Raw genomic sequence first — 24573 nt, forward strand, 5'->3', positions numbered from 1 at the left:
TTGGAATATTAATTTATATATTTGTACTTTTGTATTGAAAAAAAAATCTTTTAAATTTACATACATTTCCTTGCCTTCTGTCTTGCAGTCGTTAAAAAGTGTCTGAACATATCACACAGTGTTGTTTTCTCTAATTATTCAATAGGTCAACATCTGTTGACCAGTTGAACCTGTGACCTGTGACCCAGTCTTAATATGGTACATAAGGCATGGATGCCATTTTTTGCTGCATAACCAAACTCACTTCTCACTTAGTTTCTGATACTGTTGCACACTGTAACCAAATCCTGGTGCTAAATTATTAAAGGTTGTTATATTTCAGTTCCAGCTTGTATGTAAGGCCCCAAACCACCAGATGTATCTCACACACAGTGACATCCCATCAAATCCAGAAGAAGAGGTGCACAGTTTTCACCTATCTAGCTTATAGTTCAACAGCCACTGCCTCAGGTGTGATGTGTATGCTAGCAGCCTGGTGATTGTTCATAAATTCAATATGAAATGGTGAGAGAGAGCATCACCTGAACTGTCGTTCATTCCGAGCAAGAAAAGAATAAGTTATCCGAGTGCTGCAGGCAAACTTTTTGCAGTCAAAAACTGTCTGGAAAAGGGCATGCATTCTGATTTTTTTTTCTTACCATATAGTAAGGTACAGTACTGTATGTACAAGTATATATCTATATCTATAAATATACACTAAGCTTGCCCTTCTGCTGCTAAGGGTCAAAATAGTCAACGCAAGTGTAAAAAAATAAAATGTCTTCACGTGCTCGATTGGTCATGCCAATGTATTAAAATGTGGACCAAGCATTTTTAGTTCCCGACTCTGATCGTTGATTGCTATCGCCTGCGGTAACACTTTTTAAGATGCTCCTCAATTCATTTGCATTAAGGAGCCGTAATCCCTTATTTCCCTGCTCATTTTCCCTGCTGTTGTGCATTTCATTGCTCCATCTCCACTCTGAAAAAAGTAAGTGTCACCCTACGGCCTGCAGCAAGTAACCACTGTAATATTAATCTGACATAAAGGGATGTCACCGAGTCTCTGCAGCCTTGAAAAAAGGCCAGGATTTACTCGGCTGAAACCAATGACACTCTCGGTTCTAGGGCAGCAGCCTTCAGAACGCAATCCATGTGGGTGTGTGAATGATCAAACCCATTAATGCTGACAGTTACTTGGAGTTTGCTTTGCATTCTCTGTTATTATGAATTTATTTGGAGGACTCCTCATCTCGCCACCAGGCTCTCAAATGCAGCTTTTAGTGAATTGGATTGTGCTTGGTGTGTTTGGAATTCACAGCTCCCGAGGCCTAGTTTTCTGCTGCACAGACAGAGCTGAACAGACCTATACTTTATTCAAAGTTTATTAATACTAAATGTGTAAGTACTGAAGGTGTTGTCACTGCCCCTGCTGTGCTGTCTGGCTGAGACTGAATTCTTTTCGAGAGGCAGCACAGGTGGCTGATGGGAAGGCGGGAGGTCCTCTTTTTCTAGGCTGTGATACATTGCTGTGGCTCGACTTCAAGATCAATCAACTGTCATTGGTCTAAACATACACAGATTTGTACTGATGACCTGGACCTGCTGTAAAAGCCAGGACCAAATTCAGGTACAGTTAAGCTAGGTAATCCTTTAATTAACCTTGAATCTACATTACCAATACTCTACTACAAGTACTTTGGCAGATTCAAGCTTTTCTTGGCAAACATTAAAAAGGAATTTCCATAAACCGATTTCCTTAATTTACACAAGAACAAAAACAGCTTAACAGACAGCTGCTCTGTGAACAAGAGTTAGAAAAAAAGAAGGCAACTTAATGTTTGTGGAGTATTCTGGACTCAGTTTAAATGGCTGATACATTAAAATCTGTTGCCTGCGACTTTTAAAAACAGCTGTCTTCCATAACATTTAATAGGCAGCGTGTGCTAACACTGAAAGCCATTGTCTTAGAGTGTAAAAAAGTTTTGATCTTTGATGACCCGCAATATAAAGTCTGACTCTAGATAGAAGGGCCTTTTATTTTGTTATATTACTTTTTCATTGCATTTCTAAACAACGTTTAACAGTTGCTGCTGCAGCTATTTAAAAAGCAACAAGATACAGTTTACATAAGTTCAACTTTTTTTGTATTTAACACCATCTGTAAAGTCGTTCACGCCCACTATTGCAACTATGACCTTCACTCCAGACGCCTGCACCAAAGGTTGTCACCTCATTATTATTATTATTATTATTATTATTATTATTTTGTTACTGCTGATAACTTGTCTTGCTTTGTCTATGTCACAGTGACAGGCAAAACAATTAGATACTTTACCATCAGGTGGCAGCAGATGGCTATTAAAAACTTAAAAAGGAGCGAGATTCAGAGTTGTTGAAGAAGATCATAGTGTGTGTCTTCCGCTGTGTTCAACTAAAAAGGTTTTACATGGAGTCAGTAGAAGATCATTATATTTTATAGTTTTTGTGACATTTTTGTTTGGTGATACATCTGTGGAATTTTTCAAATATAAGTTATGTTGTGTAGCTCCAAATAAGTTGGGAAACATTGATTTACTGGTTTCATAATTTTATTTTTTTAACAATGTTGAGAAACAATCAAGAGCTATTTCTGAATGATCAGCTTCCTCCAAGCGATTATTTGAGAAATGATTAGAGAACCTCATGTCACTAATAAGGTCAATTTAACACTACATCATCATCATGTGCTCAGCTACTGTGTGTGCTGGAGGAAATTCTAATGATTAAGGATTTCTTTATGAATCAGCTCTTTTTAAGTCTCATGTGTGATGTCAGACAGACTTCATCCTGCAGCAGTGCAGGTTGAGTTATGACTTCTGCTATGCTAAAAACCCGCTTGATCATGATGTTCCCAGCTTAGCTTGGATCGTAATGAATCACACATTTGAATAGCTGTCAGCCATAAAGGAGCTCTTCCCTGCAGCAGACTGCATTTAGGACTTTTTACAAGGACATGGAGCCACAGCCAGAAGGAGAAAGTAGCCTGTCTAAAAAGCCCAGATTGGTTGACTTATACTTTTCATCATTCCATTACTCATTCCATTAATTTCATATTCTATTTTATTTTCAGGAATTATTTTAGACTGCATCATTATTGCTTTGAAACATGATTTAACATTCATTTCCGCAAAAAATAAAAATCTGATTGTCAGCATTGTGCTGCAGAAAGGGTTAGAGAAGTATGCCTTTCAAATATAGAGAACAAACGACACTAAAACTAAGTGCACACATATATAACTTATACTTTTTTTAGTGTTTCATTTAAATATGTACATTTGTGTTTGTATGAAAGGGAAAGCAAGTACTGTGTAGACTTTAAATAGATTTTAACAGCACACTGAGTCTCTGAACAATGTCACCATGATTATGAAAACCCATGTTTCCATTCCTTCCCTTTTATAACCTGAACCATACACAGATTTCAGCCAAGTTTCACTCATCTACACACAGGGGTCCAGGTTATCCAGGTGGGTCAAATAATAGGACAAGATTTAGCCCTAATTCTAACAATGTTTCCAATCAGAGACCACTCTTGGTCTGGGGGATTTAGGAGTGTAGTCTCTAGTATGTGAACACGGACACGTCTGACTCAAAACTTTGATGGCAGTTACTCTACATAGTTGTTTGGTTTACATGTGCAGTTTTATCTTTTTTTTTAGTTGATTCATTTATAAACTCCTACTTACAAAAACGCAGACTTCACAAAGTGCCAAGTTCAAATAACATTTCTATTTGTAGCCAAACAGTTGGGTGTTCTGACACACACACGTGCAAGGACAAACACATCACCTCAAGCCACCAGCACCTGTACAGTAAACACACACATCATCTCAAAACTAGAGCAACATGAGACAGACACACAGATGCAGCATGGACAGGTGCTAAGTGTGATTGAACACAGATGGGTTTTGGCAGCAGTCTCTCAGAGATCTGAAGCAATTGAAAAATCTTAATTAAAAGTAAACTTTGAAGAAGATTATAAGGATCAGCCTCACTGTTAATGAGGCTGTTTATATTGTGTACGCCTCTCCAAACATATCGAGAATAAGAAATGGCAATGTTAACATGAGCCACGTGTTTTGTTTTTATCATTACGTTCCAGACTTAAACATGCAGTAAGGACAAACAGAAATCTAAGACATGCAGTAAAATGAAGACAAATTAACCAATACTCATTACTGCAACAGAGTAAGTTAATGAGTAGTTCAATTTTTGTCGACTGTTTTAAAGACACAACTGGCAAAATAAAAAAATATATATAAATATAAAAAATATATTTTAATATTGATTCTCTAAAAGTATTTCTAAAAGCCTGAGGTGTCAGTATTTGAAAAGCTTTCTCAGTACAAGAACCAATTGCCCTTAAAGAAAGTCGAAAAAAAGATTTTGAGTTTATCAAATTGATCAAATAAAGATGTGTCCGTCAAACCTGATGCTATGCTAAGTGTCCTTGGCAAAGCAGACAGCCCTACTGTAAAAGCTCTCATTTTTGTTGAGTTTCTTAGGATGCAATAACACGCTCTGACCTTCAAGTCTTTTCCTTTCTTCTTTTTTTTTTAAACTCGCCTCTCTGTGCTTTTATTGTCATGTACGCAGCTGGTGTTTTTGTTTGAAGAATTTATTCTCCCCCTGCTTTTCTCTTGCTTATCTTTTATATCCTTTTTCAACACATGCTCTCCCTCCCTCTCTCCCCTCTGCTACACCTGCCACCCCCCTCCGTCCTCCTACCATGTCTATACCCTATTCTAATTCTCTCTTTTCTTCTACATCCCACTCTCTCTCTCCTGTACTCCAGCTTAGCCAGGTCTCAAGGAAAGGGAATTGAAAGTGTATGTATTCTGTAGTATTGCAGTGTGACAGCAGGGGAAGGCGGGGACGGACTGCAGTTTTGTACTTTTATTTATGGATCTATAGATTTCTGACACTGTGCACATTGCAAAGAGCGTGATAGAGAAAGCGGTGCAGCCTGACATGAAAGGCTGCTTGTATCTCCAGCTGAGCTGCAGACTAACTTGGAGGTGGAGGAAGAGTCCACACATGCAGTCACTGTCACAGTTATTGAACCACATGTAACTCACACAGTGTATTTAAAGTCGGGCTTGGATAAACAGAAATGTAAATGTAGTTTAATGTTTGACATATACTTTATTATATTATTTTTTTTCACAATTTTTGTTTGATAGTGTGCTGTGGGATTTTTAAAATGTAAAATATGTAGCGTGTCTCAAAGAAAATAAAAAAAAGTGCCTTAAGGGATCGCATAACCTCTGATCAAAAGAACACACTGCTAGAGTCAAACTGAGAGTGTAAGGATGAAAGTTAACTACTAATGTGTGTACTTTGTGTACTTGTCTTAAATACTGCAGTACTGTACCAGAATACTGTTGGTCTAAAGAAACAAGGATTACGACTGCCTTAAGCGTAGCAACACACCTAAGCACACCTCATTGATTTTTAAGTTGCCAATGGGCAAAACCAAGTGCCTCGACTTTTCTTAAACAGTGTGGGAGCAGTTTTGTAACTATATTAGCATTTGATGATGCACCAGAGCCATACTGAGTATCACCTCTCGGACCATGTCCTACTATAAAACATAAAGAGCAATCATCGGTGGTTCTGCTGCTCAATTGCAAGTTATTGCGCTTGCCATAGCCTGCAGTTTAAGACGAGAAAAGATGGGCTAATTTTATGAAGAGCCACATTGATTGGCACTCGGGGGGATGGATGGGTTGGTGGTTCGATCTTTCACTCATCCATGTCTAAGTGACCTTGGGCAAGATGTGAATTCCAAATTATCTACGACATATCATATTATGAGTGATTTTAGTAGTCTTACTTGGTTTAATTGGACACAATTGGGATTCAGAGACCGATATGACTGAAGAACAGGTCGACCGGCCGCCTCCCTGCATGGCCTCTTTATTAGGGTTGTAAGACTGCATTCAAGTAATTTCACACCTAGGACATTAAGCCAGGTTAATACTGTTTATTTAGGCTGCAGTGAAATCTGCCAGTCAAGCAAAGTTCTTACCAAACAACCCAACGACAAACTTTTGAAAGAAAATGCCAATTCAGGTTTTCCAATCAGCAAAAGTACTGCAATATTTTTGAGGACTTACAATGTGGCAAAATCGACACTGTCATCTTCTGCTGCAGTGTGTTGGTTTTGTCTAATTAATCTTCTCCGAGACCTTCGTTGTGATTTCAGCATTTTAGCTTTTGAAGTTATTCCAACAGTGAATGTTCTCATGGTCTAAGTTTGGACTTTGTGTCGTGCCTCATCAGTGCTTTTTTAATATGTTGCAGCAACTTCACTACTGCTTGTGAGCCATAATTGCTTATTTAACTCCTTTCCGTAAATTGGACAGGTAAGTAGTGAACAAACATCAGGGGAAATGAGTTTCCCCATCAAACAATGAAACCTCGCTGTATTCAACTCACACTGTTGTGAGAGTGAAGACAGGATCTCTGGAGCTCTGTTGATGTTAATGTGTGAGTGTGTACTGATTAGCTCTGAGTCAGTGTGTCCTTAGTTGCAAATTATTAGCAAAATGTCCTGTAATATTCTACTGCCTCTACAGATTTTACAACACCATCTAAAGATTTTTCTCCAGTTCAGAAAATATGGCAACTATGTGAAATAAACAAATCAAATCAAAGCAGACAAGCCATTTTAACAGTTGCTACAAAAGCACATTTATATTAAAATAAACCCTGAAGTTTTAAGACATTGTGGGGTTTTTTTTATAACAGAGACTAGACAAATGGATTTTAGCTTAAACTGAGAAATTAAATGATCATAATTTTGCTTGTAATTCTCCAATATAGTACAGTATTCCCAGAGGCCCACTGATCCTGCCTACACCCTTCTTCACTTATTTTTATGGTTTCAGGGCAACTCTTCTTTGGGTTTCTTTACTGCCACCTACTGGGTGGCTCGTGTTTCTTAAAATGTTAATAATCAACATATCAATGTAAATCATCAACATATCAATCAATATCAATATATTTTATTCAACTCCATAAAAAATAATTGTGATTTAAGAAGACACAACAGCTGCTTCTCAATATAACTTGGGCAGACTGAGGCTGATGTCAATTTTTTTATGCCTGTTTTAGATGTAAATTTTTTTTAGTTTTTTTGTTGTTACATTTTGGGGACACTCTGTTGGCCTCTGTTTCTGCAGTAATCCACATGACCTCACTTAAAAAAAATATATATATATATATAAATATATATATATATACTTAAAAATATGTAATCTGTCCTTTTTAACTCTCATAATTCCCCCACTAACTGTCCACTGCATTGCGAGTGTGTGCAGGTTTTGTCCTCTCCTGCCCACCCTCTCTCTGGGGTAATTTGTTGTGTAAATATGGTCTACTTACAGCTGACAGGCCCTTTCAGCTGTGGCACTGAAAATGCAATTACAGGCAGCAAACATCTCCATTGTTATCAATGGAGGGTGTGACGCTCGTTTTGGTCACCCTGTTATTGATCGATATCAGCTCTGAAGGGGGGATTACTAATGAAGCCATCTGAAAGCCCTTTGTGTTCAGCAAAGAGTTTGCAACCCTGTTTATGCGTGTGTGTGTGTGTGTTTAAGAAAGAGAATGTGATGATGTACGTGCCACTCAACAATTGCTGCTGAGCATGGTTTCTACTGCCCCTACAGCTGTGCCTTGATGCCTCTAGTGGGAGCTTTTGTTACTGCAGCTATTTTCACACCAATGTACAGCATATACTGAACGTGCTTTTCTCATTGGGCTGCAGAAAAAATTCTGACATTTTTACAGCAACGCCACTAACTCCAGTGTATGGTTTATGCAGCCAGCTGTCGAACCAGTGAAAGTAAAACAGCTGAGATATAAATATCACAATATAGCTGTGGCAATAGTGTTTAAATTTGACCACGAATGTTGTTTCTGTGAACAAGTGGCAATTTGAAAATGCAATTTATTGCGACACGGTCCAAATTGTCACAGGCCACAAAATTGCGGCTCCAAATGTAGTACTTTAACTTTTTAAGAGCCCATTTCTCTTCCTGTTTGAAGTCGAACGGCCTTAATGCCATGCTTGTTTGGCTTCTTTGAAGCAGACATGGCCTTTCTGTCTGTTTGATGTGCGGGTGTAGGCACCTGTGGACAAATGATTCCCCTATTCCTTTGTTCAGTTGTGTTGATATTCTCCCCTGTGATTTTATTTATTACATTTTTACATATTCATTCTTGTTTTTCATGTCTATCTGGTTTGAGGTAGGTGTGATGTTTGGGTGTTAGCTGCTTGTATAATTATGGGTCTCGTAACTCTGGGGGGATTTTTTTTAAATCTAGTTTGAAATAAAGTGTATGAAGGAACATGCATTTATTATTCAGTTCACCATATAAAAGTACAATGTAAAAAAAATCTAAATCTTCAGCAATAAATATGCACGTATCTTTGTAAAGAAAACTAATAATACTGTCAACTGGACGGGAAAGTGACCTGTCCTGACTGTTCAATGCCATTTAACAGTTAGTTCTGGGCTTCTTGCTTTGGCCACTTGAGGTCAGTGTTGACCAAGCGCCATTTCTTTTAAATCTGGTTTTCTTGTGCCTGAAAAAAGATCGCGTGTCTCTGTTGTATTTTTATGCATTTTAAATATTTTGGCGCAAGGGCCAATAGATTAATCCTCATGTCACTGAGTGACATAAAACCAACTTTGGCAACTCTGCTAGCATACAATACATATGGAAATTATATTTGAAAATGCATTTTAATTATACATTACGCCTAAAATGGTCCCTTTTAAAGGGTCACTTACTGTGTAGCTAAATGCTGAATGTGTCAGCTGAAGGATTCTCTTCTTTAGGATTTAGAACACTTCAGTGAGCACAAAGTGAGCTCACTGGCCTCCGTTTATTTATTTTTTTCTTAAAGCAATGTGTGGCCCCCAGCCTACACACACAGATACACTCTTCCCTTCTGCAATTAAAACCAAGTTCAAACCTGGCTGCTGTTTATTCCTCTCTAAACCACATTTTGTTTGCTCTTTGCAGACAATGAAGTCCTGGAGTTTGGAAAGCTGGTGAGCACCTCCAACACCTACGAGCCCGTCGAACCCGAAATCCCACGGAAGCCTGTCACTGTCACCACGGACAGACCAGTACTATGGAGTATGGGCATTCGCAAGAAATAGGAATGAAAGAAAAAAAAAAAAAAAACAATCATCTAAGCCCAAAACCGCACCAGACAAACCTCAATCAACAGTAAAATAGAAATTGAGAAGAATGTACAAAAAATATTATGCTGCAATTTCCAAGATCACGTCTGAAATTTGTATTTTTTAAACATCTATTATGTATTAATGCATCCTAACATTCAAAACTGCTAGTTTTGAATGTTTGGATGCTATAATGATCACATTCATTTTTTTTCAAAATGATCATCTCTTGTGAATTTAGACATAAATAGGCACCTTTATACAAATAGAATGTTTATTTTACACTGTTGTCTTATAAAGCAAGGGTTACCAAAAAAAACCCAAAAAAAAAACGAAAAAACAGAATTCTTCCAAGAAATGTAAGCCTTTGTCAAGACAGCAACAGCCACAAGAATGAATGCAACCATCAGAAATCACACATGAAATGTTTAATGGAATTCTACTGTAGAACAATGTCCAGCTGTCAGCAGTGTGACAGGATTAGGAAAAGACTCCTTTATCCTCTCCTGTGCACACTGTTGACTGAGGGCTTTTACATTATTGTTGCAGCTTTAGTGTCAAAGTGTTTCACAGACAAGCAGGATGACAAGTCAACATGTTGTGTACCACCACAGCTTAGAGGTGTAAAGATTGTCCTTGGTTCATTCATTATGTGCCTTTTACAGCCACATTTTCCAATGTAATTTTGATTTGAATCAATTTCTAAAATATCTTATATTGTGAGAACACATTTCTTTAAAATGTACTTTAATTTTGTTAAAACAAATAAATTGTATGCCTTTGCATTGAGGTAAAGACGACATATCAATGTGGGTTTTAATTTGGTTTATTTACACAGCAATGTAGAAATGTTGTGCACAAAATGTAAAAATGCCAACCTAGCCCAATACCACTTTACAGCACCACACCCGAAATCGTTGTTTGTTCTTGATCAGGAATTATCCACCACTAAAAAAACAAAACGAAAACAAAAAACAGACGAAGACAGAATGAGGGATTTTAAGAAATCAAAATAAGTTTGAATAACAGTAGTACATTGTTTAAAAATTGACCAAGAAAACTAATAATCAAAACCAGGCTAAGATATGATTATATCTAAATCTAAAATATTTTACAGGGAGATAAAACATCTTCACATTTGTCTGTCTATATTCTAACAGACAAATTGTACCTGCATTTAGTGTTGTGTATATTTTATAATAATGTTTTTTTTTATTTCTTTTTTAAAATCAAAAGTGAAATAGGGAATTGCTGGGCTTTATAAAAACTCAGCTCATTACGGTTAAAGTATAAATGTAGAGCAAGTCATAAATGTCTGCCACTATATATATCTACAAAACATTTCTAACAGGACAATCAAAACTAAGTATACTTTTGTGGTGAGAACATCAGATAATATTACAGGAGAGAAACTTTAAGGTGCAAAGACAGTCAGTAACAGTTATCACAAAAGATAAATAATCTAGTTTTCAGTGACTGTACTACGTCTTTTGAATTAATATAACTAAACATACTGTCAAATGTTTCTGATGTTATTCTCAAATGCTATATGAAGGTGTTCCTGCTACTTACACAATGATGTTGTTGATGGGAATGTGGATGAGTTTGACAAAGAAGCCAATGAATCCCATGATGGCAAAACCGATAGCTGTGGCCATGGCAATTTTCTGGAATTCTGTGAAAATGCGAAACAACCAATCAAACCACTCACCTTTTACAACCTGTGATTGTATTTTAAGTAATAGGAAAACAAATGTATGAGTACATTGATCATACCTTTTCTGTCAGGTTTTGTGCATCTTTTTACGAGTCTGATGGAGTCCTTGACGAACTGCCGACTGGGTTCAACAAACTGCATCACCTGATCCATTGTGATTTGGCTGCGAATCCAAAAATCTGTGTTAAATCTTGGACGACTTTTAGTGATGACGTTGACTTCGGCACCGAGGCTTTCAAGATTACTACGTTACATTTTAAGCACAACCGTTCACATTTCTGTTCACAATCGGCTTTGTTACATTTTTACAAATAAACACACAGCAACAAAAACGTCTGTAAAACAAACACTTCCAGATTTCATGTTATGGTTTCTCGGTGGTAGCTAGCTCTGCTAGGAAATGGTATTAGAGCCAAATAACACTTAAAATCCTAGTGACTGAAGTTAAATCCTGAGCTCAATATGAACTTAGGACTGTAGTAGTAAAAAAACTGCAAACAAAGTAACAAAATATTTAAATATATTCTGAGTTTACCTGATTTCGAGGGAGTCTCGAGAGAAAGTCCAGACGGGTTTGAGAGCCACGTAGGTTTGAGACAGAACGTTGGTTGGGAAAAGATGACGTAGCCTTTAAATGCGCATGCGTTTCAGAGAAACTACGTCCTTCGGCGGAACCGCACTTATTTTACACACTGCCACCCAAAGACTCGGAGTGGAATAGTTTAATGTTTTTTGTTTTGTTTTGTTTTTTGTTTGTTTTTGGTTTCCGTATTAGTGAACGTGCGAGTATATCGAGACAAAGGACCAAGACAACGTAAAATGTTGGAAAAGTTTAAAATAGAAGATAAATGTTAATTACATATGACGTAAAGGCTTAGTGTTTGCTGCATGTATGAGGTCCCACAATGTACCATGACTTGATTTTAAAAAACATAAAATAATTTTTGTTTTACATAGTAAAGTATTTAAACCACTCCAGAGTTTGCATTTCTCATATGAGCAATTGCTCGACAGTCCCGTAGACCTTCCCCCAGCTCCTGCAGCATTCCTCTCATTTTAAATGCCACTACATGTGATGGAGATTAACAATGGCTCTCTAAATAGAATTCTCCTTTTTCTATTGATCTACATTAATTCTTATATTTATCACACAGTGCCACAAACCGAGTAATACTTACATTTAGGACATGAAAGTGTTCTTAACTGTGCATTATTCATTCTTCATATACCTTTACAGCTTTAATTTAGACGAACTTATTTGTCAGTTCAGTGGGAGTCAGTGGTTATACTAAAAGACTCCAGATGTCTCACTTTGAAAACACTCAGCAGGGCTAAGCTCCTAAATCTCCATCAAAAAAGTCTTGGTGTTGTCTACACAAATGTACATAAACACTTCAGAGTTCAAATGTAAGAAGAGTCAATTTAATTGATCAGATGTTTACAATATGTACACCCTGCTAAAGTGAAGACACTTTATCAGTCTAGCACAGTTAAAGAAAACTGAATGGAGGGGGGTTAGTGACGCAACAGAGGGAAAGTACTGTTTCAAAATGTAATGTGTGCAAAACAGGAGTGGATTCATGTCATCTACAGTCAGGACATCTATACAAAATAATACGGTGTTTATCATACAGTACTTTATCAAGTAGATAAAGAGGTAAAAATAAGCTTACTGGAAACCTTAATCTTCTAAAAATATGTTTTTTATATTTTTTTCCTATCTTCTATATGTCAATAAATGAAACGTCAGATGTGGTCTAAACATTATTTTAGCTTCATATATTCAATCTGACTAAAGGCCCTTGGTAGAAATTGATTAAGGTTTGGAGAACAGTGTGCTCTGAGTTTTAAAATAAGGACATATTATTTCCTCTTTGTCAGTAAGTGCTGTTATGAAGAACACTCTGATACTACACATTTGTTTCACCCATTTACTGCCAAGTGACGCCAAGCAAGTTGCAGCTGATTTCCCACAGTTTCTGAGCCAAATTTTCATCAGAGGCCGTCCTCGAGCATCCTGCAGGGGCACAGTCACTGAAACCAAACAAGGACAGAAAACATCTGTATGTTTGTATTCTAGATAGACAGAATGTTCATCCACAAACAGATGACATTTGAATATCAGCAGTGTTATATGGTGGCAGCGTTGCAGGATCTGTAGTAAATTCAGTTTAATACTGTGTTCACCTAAAATAGCCTCCACTCTGGTTCTCTAGTCCTGGCTCCACAGCACAGTAGATGGATGTCTGTGCTCCCTCCACTGTCGTCTTGGTGAAAATTCTGAAAATCTTCACAGCCACCTGAATGCACTGGTTCTGGTGCCTCCACAGGTCAGACTGCACCACCCCGGGGTGTAAGGAGAACACACTCACCCCTGTGCCTGCAACAGCAACCTACACATTCACTTCAGCACACAGGTATAAAAATAGCACTTGGTATTTTTACACAAACTGTAAGTAAGTAAGTAAGTAAGTAAGTATGCAATGTTTAAAAATATGTTTTTTATATTTTTTTCCATTAATGTTTAATATGTTGGAGTTAAATGTATTAAAGCTGAGCTTTGATATCAATGCTCCATATAAAATGGAATCAACCACAGACTATAGAGTCTTTTTAATTAAAGTCATTTCCGTTGGTTCTCATCCATTAAGCCGGAGGGGGGATAAAACAGAGACAACAAAACGGCTCATTTCCAGCGTAGTCACTGATGTTGCCTCTTACCACAGAGTTAAATGAAGGCAATCACTTATGCAAGCCTTACAGTATTGAAGTAATCTGAACTTTGCACTTGTTACATCAGTCTATTTTTTTAACAGATGGTTTACCATTTAACAAATGGTGTTTTAATGTAGCACTTGCTCCAGCATAAACAGCATCGTATTACACAAGAAACTTAAGAATTGCATTTATTTAATTTTCAATTACATTTTTAAAATACTTGACCCCTAGGAATCCTCACCTTTTAAACGTTTGGCAAGTGAGCGTGCGAACATCACGTTAGCCAGTTTGCTCTGACCGTACGCCTTCATGGTGTCGTAACTCCTCTCACTGTTGATGTCATCAAGTCGAAGTCCTGTCCAGGTGTGAGCGACTGATGCTACAACAACAATACGGGACGGTGCCGAGCGTTTCATGAGGTCCAGCAGCAAGTGAGTCAACAAGAAGTGACCTAAGGAAAGAAGTAAAAAAAAAAAAAACATTTAAGTCCCTCAGAAAATATCATTTAAAGATAGTTACATTTCAGAAGGTTGAAAAAGGTTCTTGAGATACAAAATTACGAAAATAAGGCAAGTAATACAAACGGGTAGGAACAAAGACCTCAGTAGAACCTTAGAGAAATACTTAAGGACAGAATTTGCTAGATTTATGTCTAATGAAAAAAAAACATTCATAATATCAGTAAACACATTTTGACAGTACTCTTCTATCTTATCTTGCCTATGGTGGTTCTGACGTGAACTTCTGTACAGCCCTATGTATTTATTTGCTTTACAGAAACATACTTTTTTGTATCATTGTGCTAAAATGAATGGTCCGCATTGTTTCATGTCCTCACGTGGTTGGAAGACTGCCAACTCATCATCGGACATCGCATCGAGGTCTCACTGCAGGTTATAGCTCGCAGCCAACGTAGCAACATGTGCAGAAAGGGAAAGACGCCATTAAAACTGATGTTGTGTCCCGTATAATTTTATTATGAACATTTTTTTGAGCCAGAAAGTTTATGATAACATTTATATGATGTGGCGAATCCCACACAACAACATGTAAATATTTTCAACATCAGTCCTAAGGGTGTTGCTTCCCGTGCAATTGTTCTAAGTATCCTGTTGACCATTATATGACATTGCCACGTTTGCATGTACAGGATGTAAAATGTACACTCACATGTGTACACTGTACGTTAGCATGTGTGTGTGTATTTGTGTGGATGACCATAATTACGCACACCCTGTTCTTGTCTCTGTTTGCCTGTGTCAAAAATATCTTACAGGTTCCTATGGAAAAATCGTCCAGTCAGGAAAACAGTGATGCTCGTTCTCTTGGCTGATGTAACGGATCAATCAAAAAAACAACTCACTGTCAGTAAAACTAAATAAGATTTACAGTACAGTACAGCAGAGTATGACTCACCCAAATGATTGACCCCCAACTGCAGTTCAAACCCATCTGCAGTCTTGGAGTAAGGACACATCATGATGCCTGCGTTGTTTATCAGAACATTCACCTGTTTCTCCTCTAAGAACAACATCAGATTATTCATAAAAAAACCCTGCATTTTTACGTGTAATCATCAACAGTTATTTGCCTACCTTTGATTATAACCTCTGCAAATGCTCTGATGGACTTAGTGTCTGACAAATCTAGTTTCCTAATAACGATATTCTCATTTCCGGTGTCTTCCAAAATGTCTTCCCGAGCCTCCGTGGCTCTTTCCAGGTCTCTGCAGGCCATGATGATACGTGCACCTGAAGAAAAATTACAAGAGACAGCTAAGTGATAATTATACTTAATAGGAAAGTTCAATTTTTACTTTATATCCTTTGAGGCAAACAGGAGGTTTTTTTGTTTTTGTTTTTGTTTTTTGGCAAAAAGCAGACCATAACCACTGAGTCTGTGACAAAGGCAGCTACATAAATATCCTTGGGTTATAGTAAAAATCTGAAGAAGTTCCTCACAGACACAAAGAAAATGCAAATTCCAAACAGTAAAGCACTCTTTGAATTGGGATTCAAATCAAACACCTCCTGCTTTGCATAACAGTAATTAGGTTATTTTTTAAACTTCTGTTTTCTTGATCAGGCTGTAAATCTGGATCGCCTCCTCTACTTTTTAATACGAACTTGACTGACATATGGAGGTGAACGTTGTCCCCACAGAGACTTTTAATCCTTCCAGGACTCTCTAACTCAAAACTGCAATTGTTTGGCTCATTTGTAGGCATACAGTGATGCCCGCATCAATTAGAGAGGAAGTGCCCAGATCTCCCGGCGTATTTCTGATCATCTGCTGATGTTTTCCAAACTCACTCTCATTTGGGCAACCGCTCACACGACCCCCTCATTGTCATTCACCTCCGAGGCAAATTACAATGCATTTTCCTTAATGAGCCCAGAGAGGGGAATCGAGGACATGCACACACACGCGCACACACAAGATAGCCGTTGTGCTCAGAAAATAAGAATGAGGCGAATCATTAATCAGTTGGAGCGTGGTGTCTGTATCCAATCCCAGTGTCTTTGTTTCAACGCTGTTGTTCCTGTGTGGGAAAACCCAATTGTTCCCACATTTCCCTGGTTGTCAAGTTCAGTCATTTGGTTAAAGCAGCACAGTGAGAGCAGCGAGAGTGCAGTGTTATTTTGAGTGGAGCTAAAGTTAGCCCAGCAGATTATTAATTACACATTGTCATGCATATCCTATGAGCTGCAGGAATAAATCATGAAAGTGAGAATTCAAAGAAAAACATAAACATAACCAATCTGTTATGTTCAGATTTCTGACGTTAAAATACGATATCTACTTTTTAAAACAAAACATTGCACTGATATTGTGAGAGATACATGCAAGTTTCCCCTCGCCAACGTGCTCAGACACTTAGAAAATAAAAGTGTTTATAAAAGTAAATCTAATCAGAATGACGTTATTATGGAATTTTTTTATGCAACATGGTAATTTCACGTGGTTAGATTTAGAAACAGATTGTTGAAACTGTCTGCCAGTTGTCTGTCAACACATCTTTCCAAGATCTGAGTTTTCATAATACTCACGTTGTCAGTCACTGCATATGTGCACGTGCATGTGTGCCTGAGCTCTGTCGGGGAAACCCTCCCATCTGTCTTTGTTGCCCGTCTGGCTCAGGAGGGGTGCAGACCCTCACAATGCTCCCTCTGTCCCCGTGACAGAAGAAGCAACGTGACGACAGAGGGCAGACAGGAAGACGTCCGTGTCCCCCCCGTGTCTGACTTGTATTTGTCTGTCCAAGTGATGGCCAATGTACTTTTATTGAAAGTCCGATTTGGGTTGAAATTCATGTATAATTTGCTGTTGTTAAAATCTTTAAGATATGTGAGCACAATGCTAATAATATGCAAACAAGATTAAACCTGCCTCAGTGGGCAAAGAGCAGTGTCACGTTAGAGGTCATGCTCTATTCAATCGCGTTGAACCACCCAAGTTGAAAGGATTGGAATGTGTAAGTCATCGCATCGGGGGTGAGTTGAGGACAGACAGACGGGTAAGTGGTGAAGAGAGCCAGTGCAGTACCTCTTCTTGCCAGGTCCCTGGCTGTTTCTTTGCCTATACCAGTGTTGGCTCCGGTGATGATGACTGTTTTGCCATCCAGCCGTTCGTCAGAGGACCAGCGATCACAGCACACACTAAAAAAAACAACAACAAAAAAACAGAAACACAAAAATCAGGGAGACTGTAACCGCACAGAAAGAATCAGATCTCATATAAAAATGTATTTTCTGAATTAGTCTGCAAGATACATTTTGAAAATGATAACTCCAGTCCTCTCTTGTCAGTGTTTGACATAGTCACAGATTGAAAAAAAAAAACAAAAAAAATGAAAGGCCTTACAATGAGTGATTATAAATCTTAAGGAAGAGAATAAAAAATGAAGATAAAAGAAAATTACCAGTGATCCTTGTATACAACTGGTTTGTGGTGCAAAAAAAAAACCCAAAACGGACCACTGAGTTAAAGCATCTTAGCAACTTTATAATGTACAATAAGCCCACAATTATAATTTCACTGTATACTTTGGTTTGTTTGTCTTCATACAGCTCAGGTTTGAGCTACTACAGTAGTATACAAATACATAAATATTTAAATATTTTTAACCTAGTTCGGTAGACTTAAAAGTAAAAGTTGCACAACATAAATGGCACGATCTATTCGGCTTACTATGACAGATAATCACTATGAAAGTACACACACAGTAGTAATTGTTATCCCGTGTGCTGCAAGATGCGTGGATCAAGCAATAATCAACACGGGTACTATCTTTCTAATAGTTACTACTAGTAAGTCTATGAACTAAACTAAACTTTTGTTAATGGCACAGACGACACACTTTTCACATGGGTAGCCCTCATAACACAGCGTTAAACCTGCAGCCTGTGTTAATCCCCTTCACATTTCTCACATTCCTCTTATTAACCCTCCTTATAATTTGGACATTTTTATTGCGCAGTTTACGTCTTCGTTGTTTCTTCCTCCTTTCGTCTTACCTGTAGTGCATTTCTTATCCACAGTAAGTAAAAATTCGCCGTTGGACTTGAGTGGGAATTAAACAAAACACCGCCTTTCCCCTCACCACAGTTCATCAATGGACTTGGTTCTCGCTGTGTCTCCCCACCCCACCGTGACTCCTGTGGCAATATGAGCACTCGACCAATCAGGAGCGAGCGCTGGCGCATAATTGATTCATAACTTGGAGGTAGGGTGACAGGAGGGAGGCCCCTTCTGCTCCCCAGTTCCCTATTCAGCTCACACCAGAATACAGGTTGACAACTGTTTATTTTCAGTGGCTATAAACACAATTAGCACTCGAGCTGCTATAATTATTTGATTAATCGTTAAATAATGCAATACAAAATTATACTCGACATTGCTTTGCTATATTAGAAAACATTGTTATCTAAAACGTGCAGTTTAAAATATTGTAGGTACTAGAGAATATAATGGATGTGATAATAATCCATAGCCTTAAAGTTTATCTCCAGCAGATTCCGAGAAGGTGGCAGCTCACTGCCCAGAGCTTCAGGGCGGTGCCATCATCCAGACCTGCTCTGCAGACCTGGGAGGTGGCACACTCCCTGCAAGGAAAAAAACAAATTTAAGTTTGTTGTTATTATTATTGTTATTCCTGGATGTAGTCTGTATAATGCACCGGTCTGCCGTGTTTGGATGACATGTCTTTATATTGAATACGTGTAAATGTAAGTTAAAAAAAATGATACACGTGGACTGGGCTTAAACGTCATACTGACTTGTAGTGACCTCCAGTGAGCAGTTGGTTCTCAGGGGAGACGATGCAGTAAATGGTGGTGCAAGCGCCCTCTGCTGGGGTCTTCAGCAGCGTACTGAAGCGCTTAAATACGTCCACAAGAGGGCGCCTGATGTGCCTGGTAATGTCAGTGTTAACCATCCCTGGGTCCACTGAATAGACAGTCACACCTAGTGCTGAGGAAGGAAGGTGAAAGAAGCAGCAGACGGTTTTGAAATGAACAAGAAAATAATGAATGACTTGAATGGGTTTTTTTTTGTTGCATATATTTGTTGATTGAACAACTTTATTTAATATGCACATTGCACCGTCCCCACACATTGCTCCCCGGGCACTTAAAGCTGCCCACTGCTCACGTTTGTGATAGGTTAAAAGCAGAGGCTCAGTTTCGTTGTATCCCCATGGTACAATGATAATACAGACCATAAAAAACAAGTAAAATTACTGTACCTCCCTCCCTCTGCAATGTTTTTGTATCTATTTTTTCTCACAAGCAAAGCGTGGTCAGATAATCTTTAGTTTATTTTAAAAGACTTGTCTTTCTTCGTTCTTCTTGTTGCCCAGAGCAGATGTGGTTTGAACATGAGACTCTCACATTGGCAAGAAATTCTGTCCGTGTCAGATTTTCATGCACAAGAAAGCCACAATGACGCTAAAGAACAGACAAGAGGTTGAAAAAAATATATAGTGGTAGCTTACTTTTCTTACCTTCAGTTCTCTTGGCAAGTTCCCTGGTGAACAGGATGTTGGCCAGCTTGCTCTGTGCATAGGCACTGACCGGGTGATAGTCCTTCTCACTCCTCAGGTCTTCAAAGTTGATCCTCCCCATGGTATGAGCTGAGGACGACACGTTGATAACACGAGATGGAGCTGAATGCTTCAGCAAGTCCAGTAAGAGAAATGTCAAGAAGAAGTGACCTTGGTGGAGAGAGAAATACAGTGACCTTCAGAAATATGTAAGAAAAACTCAAGTCAATATGTAAAAATAACAAACATACTGTATTTTTCTCAATACCCTGTTTTTTTGATCAGAGAATTCAAATTTTTATAGATTTCAGGGGAATGTGCCAAACACAAGGCCACATCTTAAGATTAAAATAGAGTTCTTTGCAAATGTTCTAGAAAAAAAATTAGATGGATCTAGACCAAATCCTGTTGCAAAGCTTAAATAATTGACACACGATTCCTCCATAAAGTTTGGCTAAGAACTCTAAATAGTTCATTTTCTGTGGGGAAAAACCTAATCAAGTAAAATACACTGGTGTTTTGTATTATATTACATGATAAAATTGTTAAACACATCAAAGAGATGAGAGATTAGTCTTAATGTGCTTTAGTTTGAACAACTTTATTTAATATGCACATTGCACCGTCCCCACACATTGCTCCCCGGGCACTTAAAGCTGCCCACTGCTCACGTTTGTGATAGGTTAAAAGCAGAGGCTCAGTTTCGTTGTATCCCCATGGTACAATGATAATACAGACCATAAAAAACAAGTAAAATTACTGTACCTCCCTCCCTCTGCAATGTTTTTGTATCTATTTTTTCTCACAAGCAAAGCGTGGTCAGATAATCTTTAGTTTATTTTAAAAGACTTGTCTTTCTTCGTTCTTCTTGTTGCCCAGAGCAGATGTGGTTTGAACATGAGACTCTCACATTGGCAAGAAATTCTGTCCGTGTCAGATTTTCATGCACAAGAAAGCCACAATGACGCTAAAGAACAGACAAGAGGTTGAAAAAAATATATAGTGGTAGCTTACTTTTCTTACCTTCAGTTCTCTTGGCAAGTTCCCTGGTGAACAGGATGTTGGCCAGCTTGCTCTGTGCATAGGCACTGACCGGGTGATAGTCCTTCTCACTCCTCAGGTCTTCAAAGTTGATCCTCCCCATGGTATGAGCTGAGGACGACACGTTGATAACACGAGATGGAGCTGAATGCTTCAGCAAGTCCAGTAAGAGAAATGTCAAGAAGAAGTGACCTTGGTGGAGAGAGAAATACAGTGACCTTCAGAAATATGTAAGAAAAACTCAAGTCAATATGTAAAAATAACAAACATACTGTATTTTTCTCAATACCCTGTTTTTTTGATCAGAGAATTCAAATTTTTATAGATTTCAGGGGAATGTGCCAAACACAAGGCCACATCTTAAGATTAAAATAGAGTTCTTTGCAAATGTTCTAGAAAAAAAATTAGATGGATCTAGACCAAATCCTGTTGCAAAGCTTAAATAATTGACACACGATTCCTCCATAAAGTTTGGCTAAGAACTCTAAATAGTTCATTTTCTGTGGGGAAAAACCTAATCAAGTAAAATACACTGGTGTTTTGTATTATATTACATGATAAAATTGTTAAACACATCAAAGAGATGAGAGATTAGTCTTAATGTGCTTTAGTAATTAAAATTCAACACTTTTAATTTTAAAATCATAACTTCTGTCCTGTAGCTCTGGGACTTGTTTTAAATGAGGATACAGGCAATTCTTTTTTATAAAAACAATGAACAAATATGGCATAAATGAAGACTTGGATTACTGGATCAGACACCAAGTATAAAGGGTACTGAGTTGATCCATGATACCTGATAAAGCTTGAGTTCTCACATCATAAGCTTTACCATCCCTGTCTAAGCGTTTAGGAATATAATGAGATGATCTACATATAAATTGATGCAAAACCCTGTTGAACCAACGTGGCAGCCTTTATGGAGAAGCCACAGCTGATGTACATGACAAGAGTTCATTAAGGTAAATAAAAAAAGAACAATTATTTCTATCACATTTCTGCAAATAAAGATTGAAACCTAACTTCTCCTGTAAATCTTTAAACTCAAAATGTTAATATTTTTATTCCAACCCAAGTGATTGACTCCAAACTGCATCTCAAATCCATCCACTGTTATGTCATGAGGGCAAATAGCCACGCCTGCGTTGTTGACTAGGACGTGAAGATTCTTTTCACCTGGAAAACAGATTTAATTTGAAGAGTGTGTTCTACTGTATGTGTGTATGTGTTTACTGTATGTGTCACTCACTGTTATAGACATTCTCCGCAAACTGGCAGATGGAATTGGTGTCGGCCAGGTCCAGCTGTCGGGCCAACACCCTGGCTCCCTCCACCTCCCTCATGATGTCACGGGCAGCCTGCTCTCCTTTGGCCATGTCTCTGCATGCCAGAATCACCCGAGCACCTGCACAGATTGGGTTCTCTTAAAGCACTGTACGTGTCTGTACGTGCACATTGAGACAGAGATTAGCTATACTTCATCTAATCTTTAATCTGAGGATCCCCGACAAACCTTCAGCTAATAATGAGATTTGACAAAAGCGTTCTGGTCACTTGCCTCTGGCGGCCAGGTCTTTCGCTGTCTCCTTCCCAATTCCAGTGTTGGCTCCTGTTATTATGGCTGTCTTTCCCTCCAGAGACACATCTGAGGTCCACTTGTGAATAAACAGAGACCTGTGGAATAAAGTATAATATAAATAACATAATAAAGTCATAAAGTTCAGGAGCTAAGAGTTCAGGAGCTAAAAATATTAAAGAACAGAGGACTGGCCCTTTATTTCCAACGTATGACCATGCGTTACACAGTGGAATAGTTCCAGTCTGAATATGCAATACATATCAACTATCAAAACTTTTAGAAACATAAACACTGTTTACACCAACTGATGTTTCTTACCTGATTGTTTGCATCTTTGTTCCTTAAATCTCACTGAGGTTTCATTGAAGTGCAGAGTAAAGAAGCAGGAGGCAAGAAAACGACAGTGAGGACGAGTGAAAGGAGAAAGAGATGAGAAAATGAAGCATTGCTTTATTTCCACCCCCGAAACAGCTTTAATTAAGTGGGACGTCACCCTCAAGTACAAACACCCTTCTGTCTCCAGAGTTTGGTTTTAATAATTGATTAAGATGAAAGTTCCACAGAGTGAGCACATGAGTTCTGCTGCAGTGTCTCTGTTGTCCAGTTAAAACAGGAAATATTTTGTCTATTGATGAAGCCCGAAGATTATTTTTGAGTTTCTAAGGGCGCATGAATCTTGTAGCTAATTTGTGGCTAATCCTGTTTTTTCATGGTCCGACCTCTGTATGTATGACATAACAGGTGTACTGTATTTAAGCAAATTAGCAAGTTAAGGAAAGGATATCATTTTAACTGAACCAGTGATGTAAATTATTAAAAGCAATAGCAAATACTCGTGACTTGAACTGATCCTTTTGTCAACTCATTTTGCAGATAAGAAATGAAAACCGGAGTGCGCAGGTGAGGTGGCTGTAATTTCAGTATCACACTGCTGTGACTAGTTTGGGGCTTTCCAAAGGAAGGACTAACTTCTCATGTCCTGCTCCTGTGATATCACTGTTCCAGTCACAGCTTTCAAGCAGTAATAGCCACATTATGAGGGTGTGAAAGTTGGACCTGCACCAATATTAAACAAACAGCTCCTTCTACTACAGATACCACAGTAATTTAGCAGCTTTAATGGAACAGTGGCGTGACCAGGCCCGGCTATAAGAAATATAAGAAGGTGCCCCCAGTGGTGTAACATGGGAAATACCAGTGAATAACTGTATGATTACAGATTATTAACGGTTAAACACCCAAAGGTGAAAAACAATATTGTCCCCAGTAACAATTGGTGATAGTAAAATGTATTAACCTTTTTCTGACCTTTACGACTCACAATCCAGTTTCATCTCCTGAGACTTCTGTGGAAAAGAAGAATTTAAAAAAGTTTCAAAAGTATTTATATTTTGGTTGTAAAATAAGGAAATGAAAAGAAAAGGATTGTTGTTTTGCAACAAAGAAGACAATAAAAAAGAATATAAAAAAGGCCTAATTATAAACAGTTGTTCCATTTGGTTGTGTTATTTTTCTATGCTTTTTTGTTTAAGTATTTTACACGTTTTATTTATTTATTTAGATATTTGAAATGATTTAGTTTTTTGTTTGTGGCGTCGTTGCTGTGTGGGTTGTTGTTTTTTATTGTCTGTTTATTGCTGTTAAGTAAAACCACAAGGATCATTAATATGTTTAAATCTCGTTTGATTTATGTCTAACGTGCGCTAACAGTCAGCTGCCACTAGGGGGTGAAGGGTAGCAGCAAGCAGTGCTTAAGAACTTCCCACATTAGTAGAAAGAGAGACAGGCACACACAGAAAGTATTTAGCCAGATTTCATGTAAGCCATGTGACAGTTAGTCACAACTTCCTGTTTTTAAAATGGCATTAAATAAGCTTAAACAAGTGCTCTCTCTCACACACACACACCAACACACACGCAGTCCAGCTGCCCAGCTGCCCAGCCAGGTTTAAATAAGCACTCCCAATTCTTCTCATGTGGTCTTTGTGTGACGCTGGTCGGTCTGAAGGACGACTAGATTAGTTTCTCCTCACAGATGCTCAGCGTTGCCAGGCAGGATGAGAGGCCGCCTGCCTTCATCCACGTCTGTTGACACATGGATGCAGACAAAGAAGGGCTCGGGCCATATGTGTAATTAGCATTTGCTTCAAGAAAGATTATAGATCATCTCGTGGAGATTAATGTCTCTTTGGTTGTAATTTGGTGGAGCTCAGAATAGGAAAGCTGACAGGGGAGAAACCACAGGAGGCTG

General features: G+C 38.2%; 4 protein-coding genes across 5 annotated transcripts in view; 1 reads left to right on the top strand and 3 right to left on the bottom strand.

Annotated features, from left to right (window-relative positions):
- tpk1 (thiamin pyrophosphokinase 1) overlaps window positions 1–9543 on the top strand; it is a 41052-nt gene extending 31509 nt beyond the window's left edge. For both annotated transcript variants that reach the window (XM_008307448.3, XM_025054495.1), the window contains one exon: window positions 9061–9543. In XM_008307448.3, coding sequence (XP_008305670.1) covers window positions 9061–9200 — 140 coding nt within the window. In that variant the 3' untranslated portion in view covers window positions 9201–9543. The remainder of the gene's footprint in view (window positions 1–9060) is intronic.
- A 491-nt stretch (window positions 9544–10034) lies between these two features.
- sec61g (SEC61 translocon subunit gamma) lies at window positions 10035–11599 on the bottom strand. Its single transcript, XM_017031729.2, has 4 exons — window positions 11477–11599; window positions 11001–11104; window positions 10797–10899; window positions 10035–10172 (listed from the first exon to the last, which is right to left on the bottom strand). Exons 2-4 carry the CDS (start codon window positions 11092–11094, stop codon window positions 10163–10165), a joined length of 207 nt encoding a protein of 68 aa, XP_016887218.1. The 5' UTR covers window positions 11095–11104; window positions 11477–11599; the 3' UTR covers window positions 10035–10162.
- Window positions 11600–12664: 1065 nt separating this feature from the next.
- Window positions 12665–18291, bottom strand: LOC103376897 (retinol dehydrogenase 12). Its single transcript, XM_008307450.3, has 7 exons — window positions 18177–18291; window positions 17206–17318; window positions 15255–15410; window positions 15076–15180; window positions 13901–14110; window positions 13129–13321; window positions 12665–12975 (listed from the first exon to the last, which is right to left on the bottom strand). The coding sequence occupies exons 1-7, from the start codon at window positions 18185–18187 to the stop codon at window positions 12873–12875; spliced, it is 891 nt and encodes a 296-aa protein (XP_008305672.1). The 5' UTR covers window positions 18188–18291; the 3' UTR covers window positions 12665–12872.
- Window positions 18292–18630: 339 nt separating this feature from the next.
- LOC103376898 (retinol dehydrogenase 11) lies at window positions 18631–24462 on the bottom strand. Its single transcript, XM_008307451.3, has 7 exons — window positions 22641–24462; window positions 22302–22417; window positions 21993–22148; window positions 21815–21919; window positions 20726–20935; window positions 18939–19131; window positions 18631–18764 (listed from the first exon to the last, which is right to left on the bottom strand). Exons 1-7 carry the CDS (start codon window positions 22652–22654, stop codon window positions 18662–18664), a joined length of 897 nt encoding a protein of 298 aa, XP_008305673.1. The 5' UTR covers window positions 22655–24462; the 3' UTR covers window positions 18631–18661.
- Between the last annotated feature and the right edge of the window lie 111 nt (window positions 24463–24573).

Source organism: Cynoglossus semilaevis, chromosome 3 (assembly GCF_000523025.1).
Source record: "Cynoglossus semilaevis isolate Cse_v1.0 chromosome 3, Cse_v1.0, whole genome shotgun sequence".
Classification (NCBI taxonomy): Eukaryota; Metazoa; Chordata; class Actinopteri; order Pleuronectiformes; family Cynoglossidae; genus Cynoglossus; species Cynoglossus semilaevis.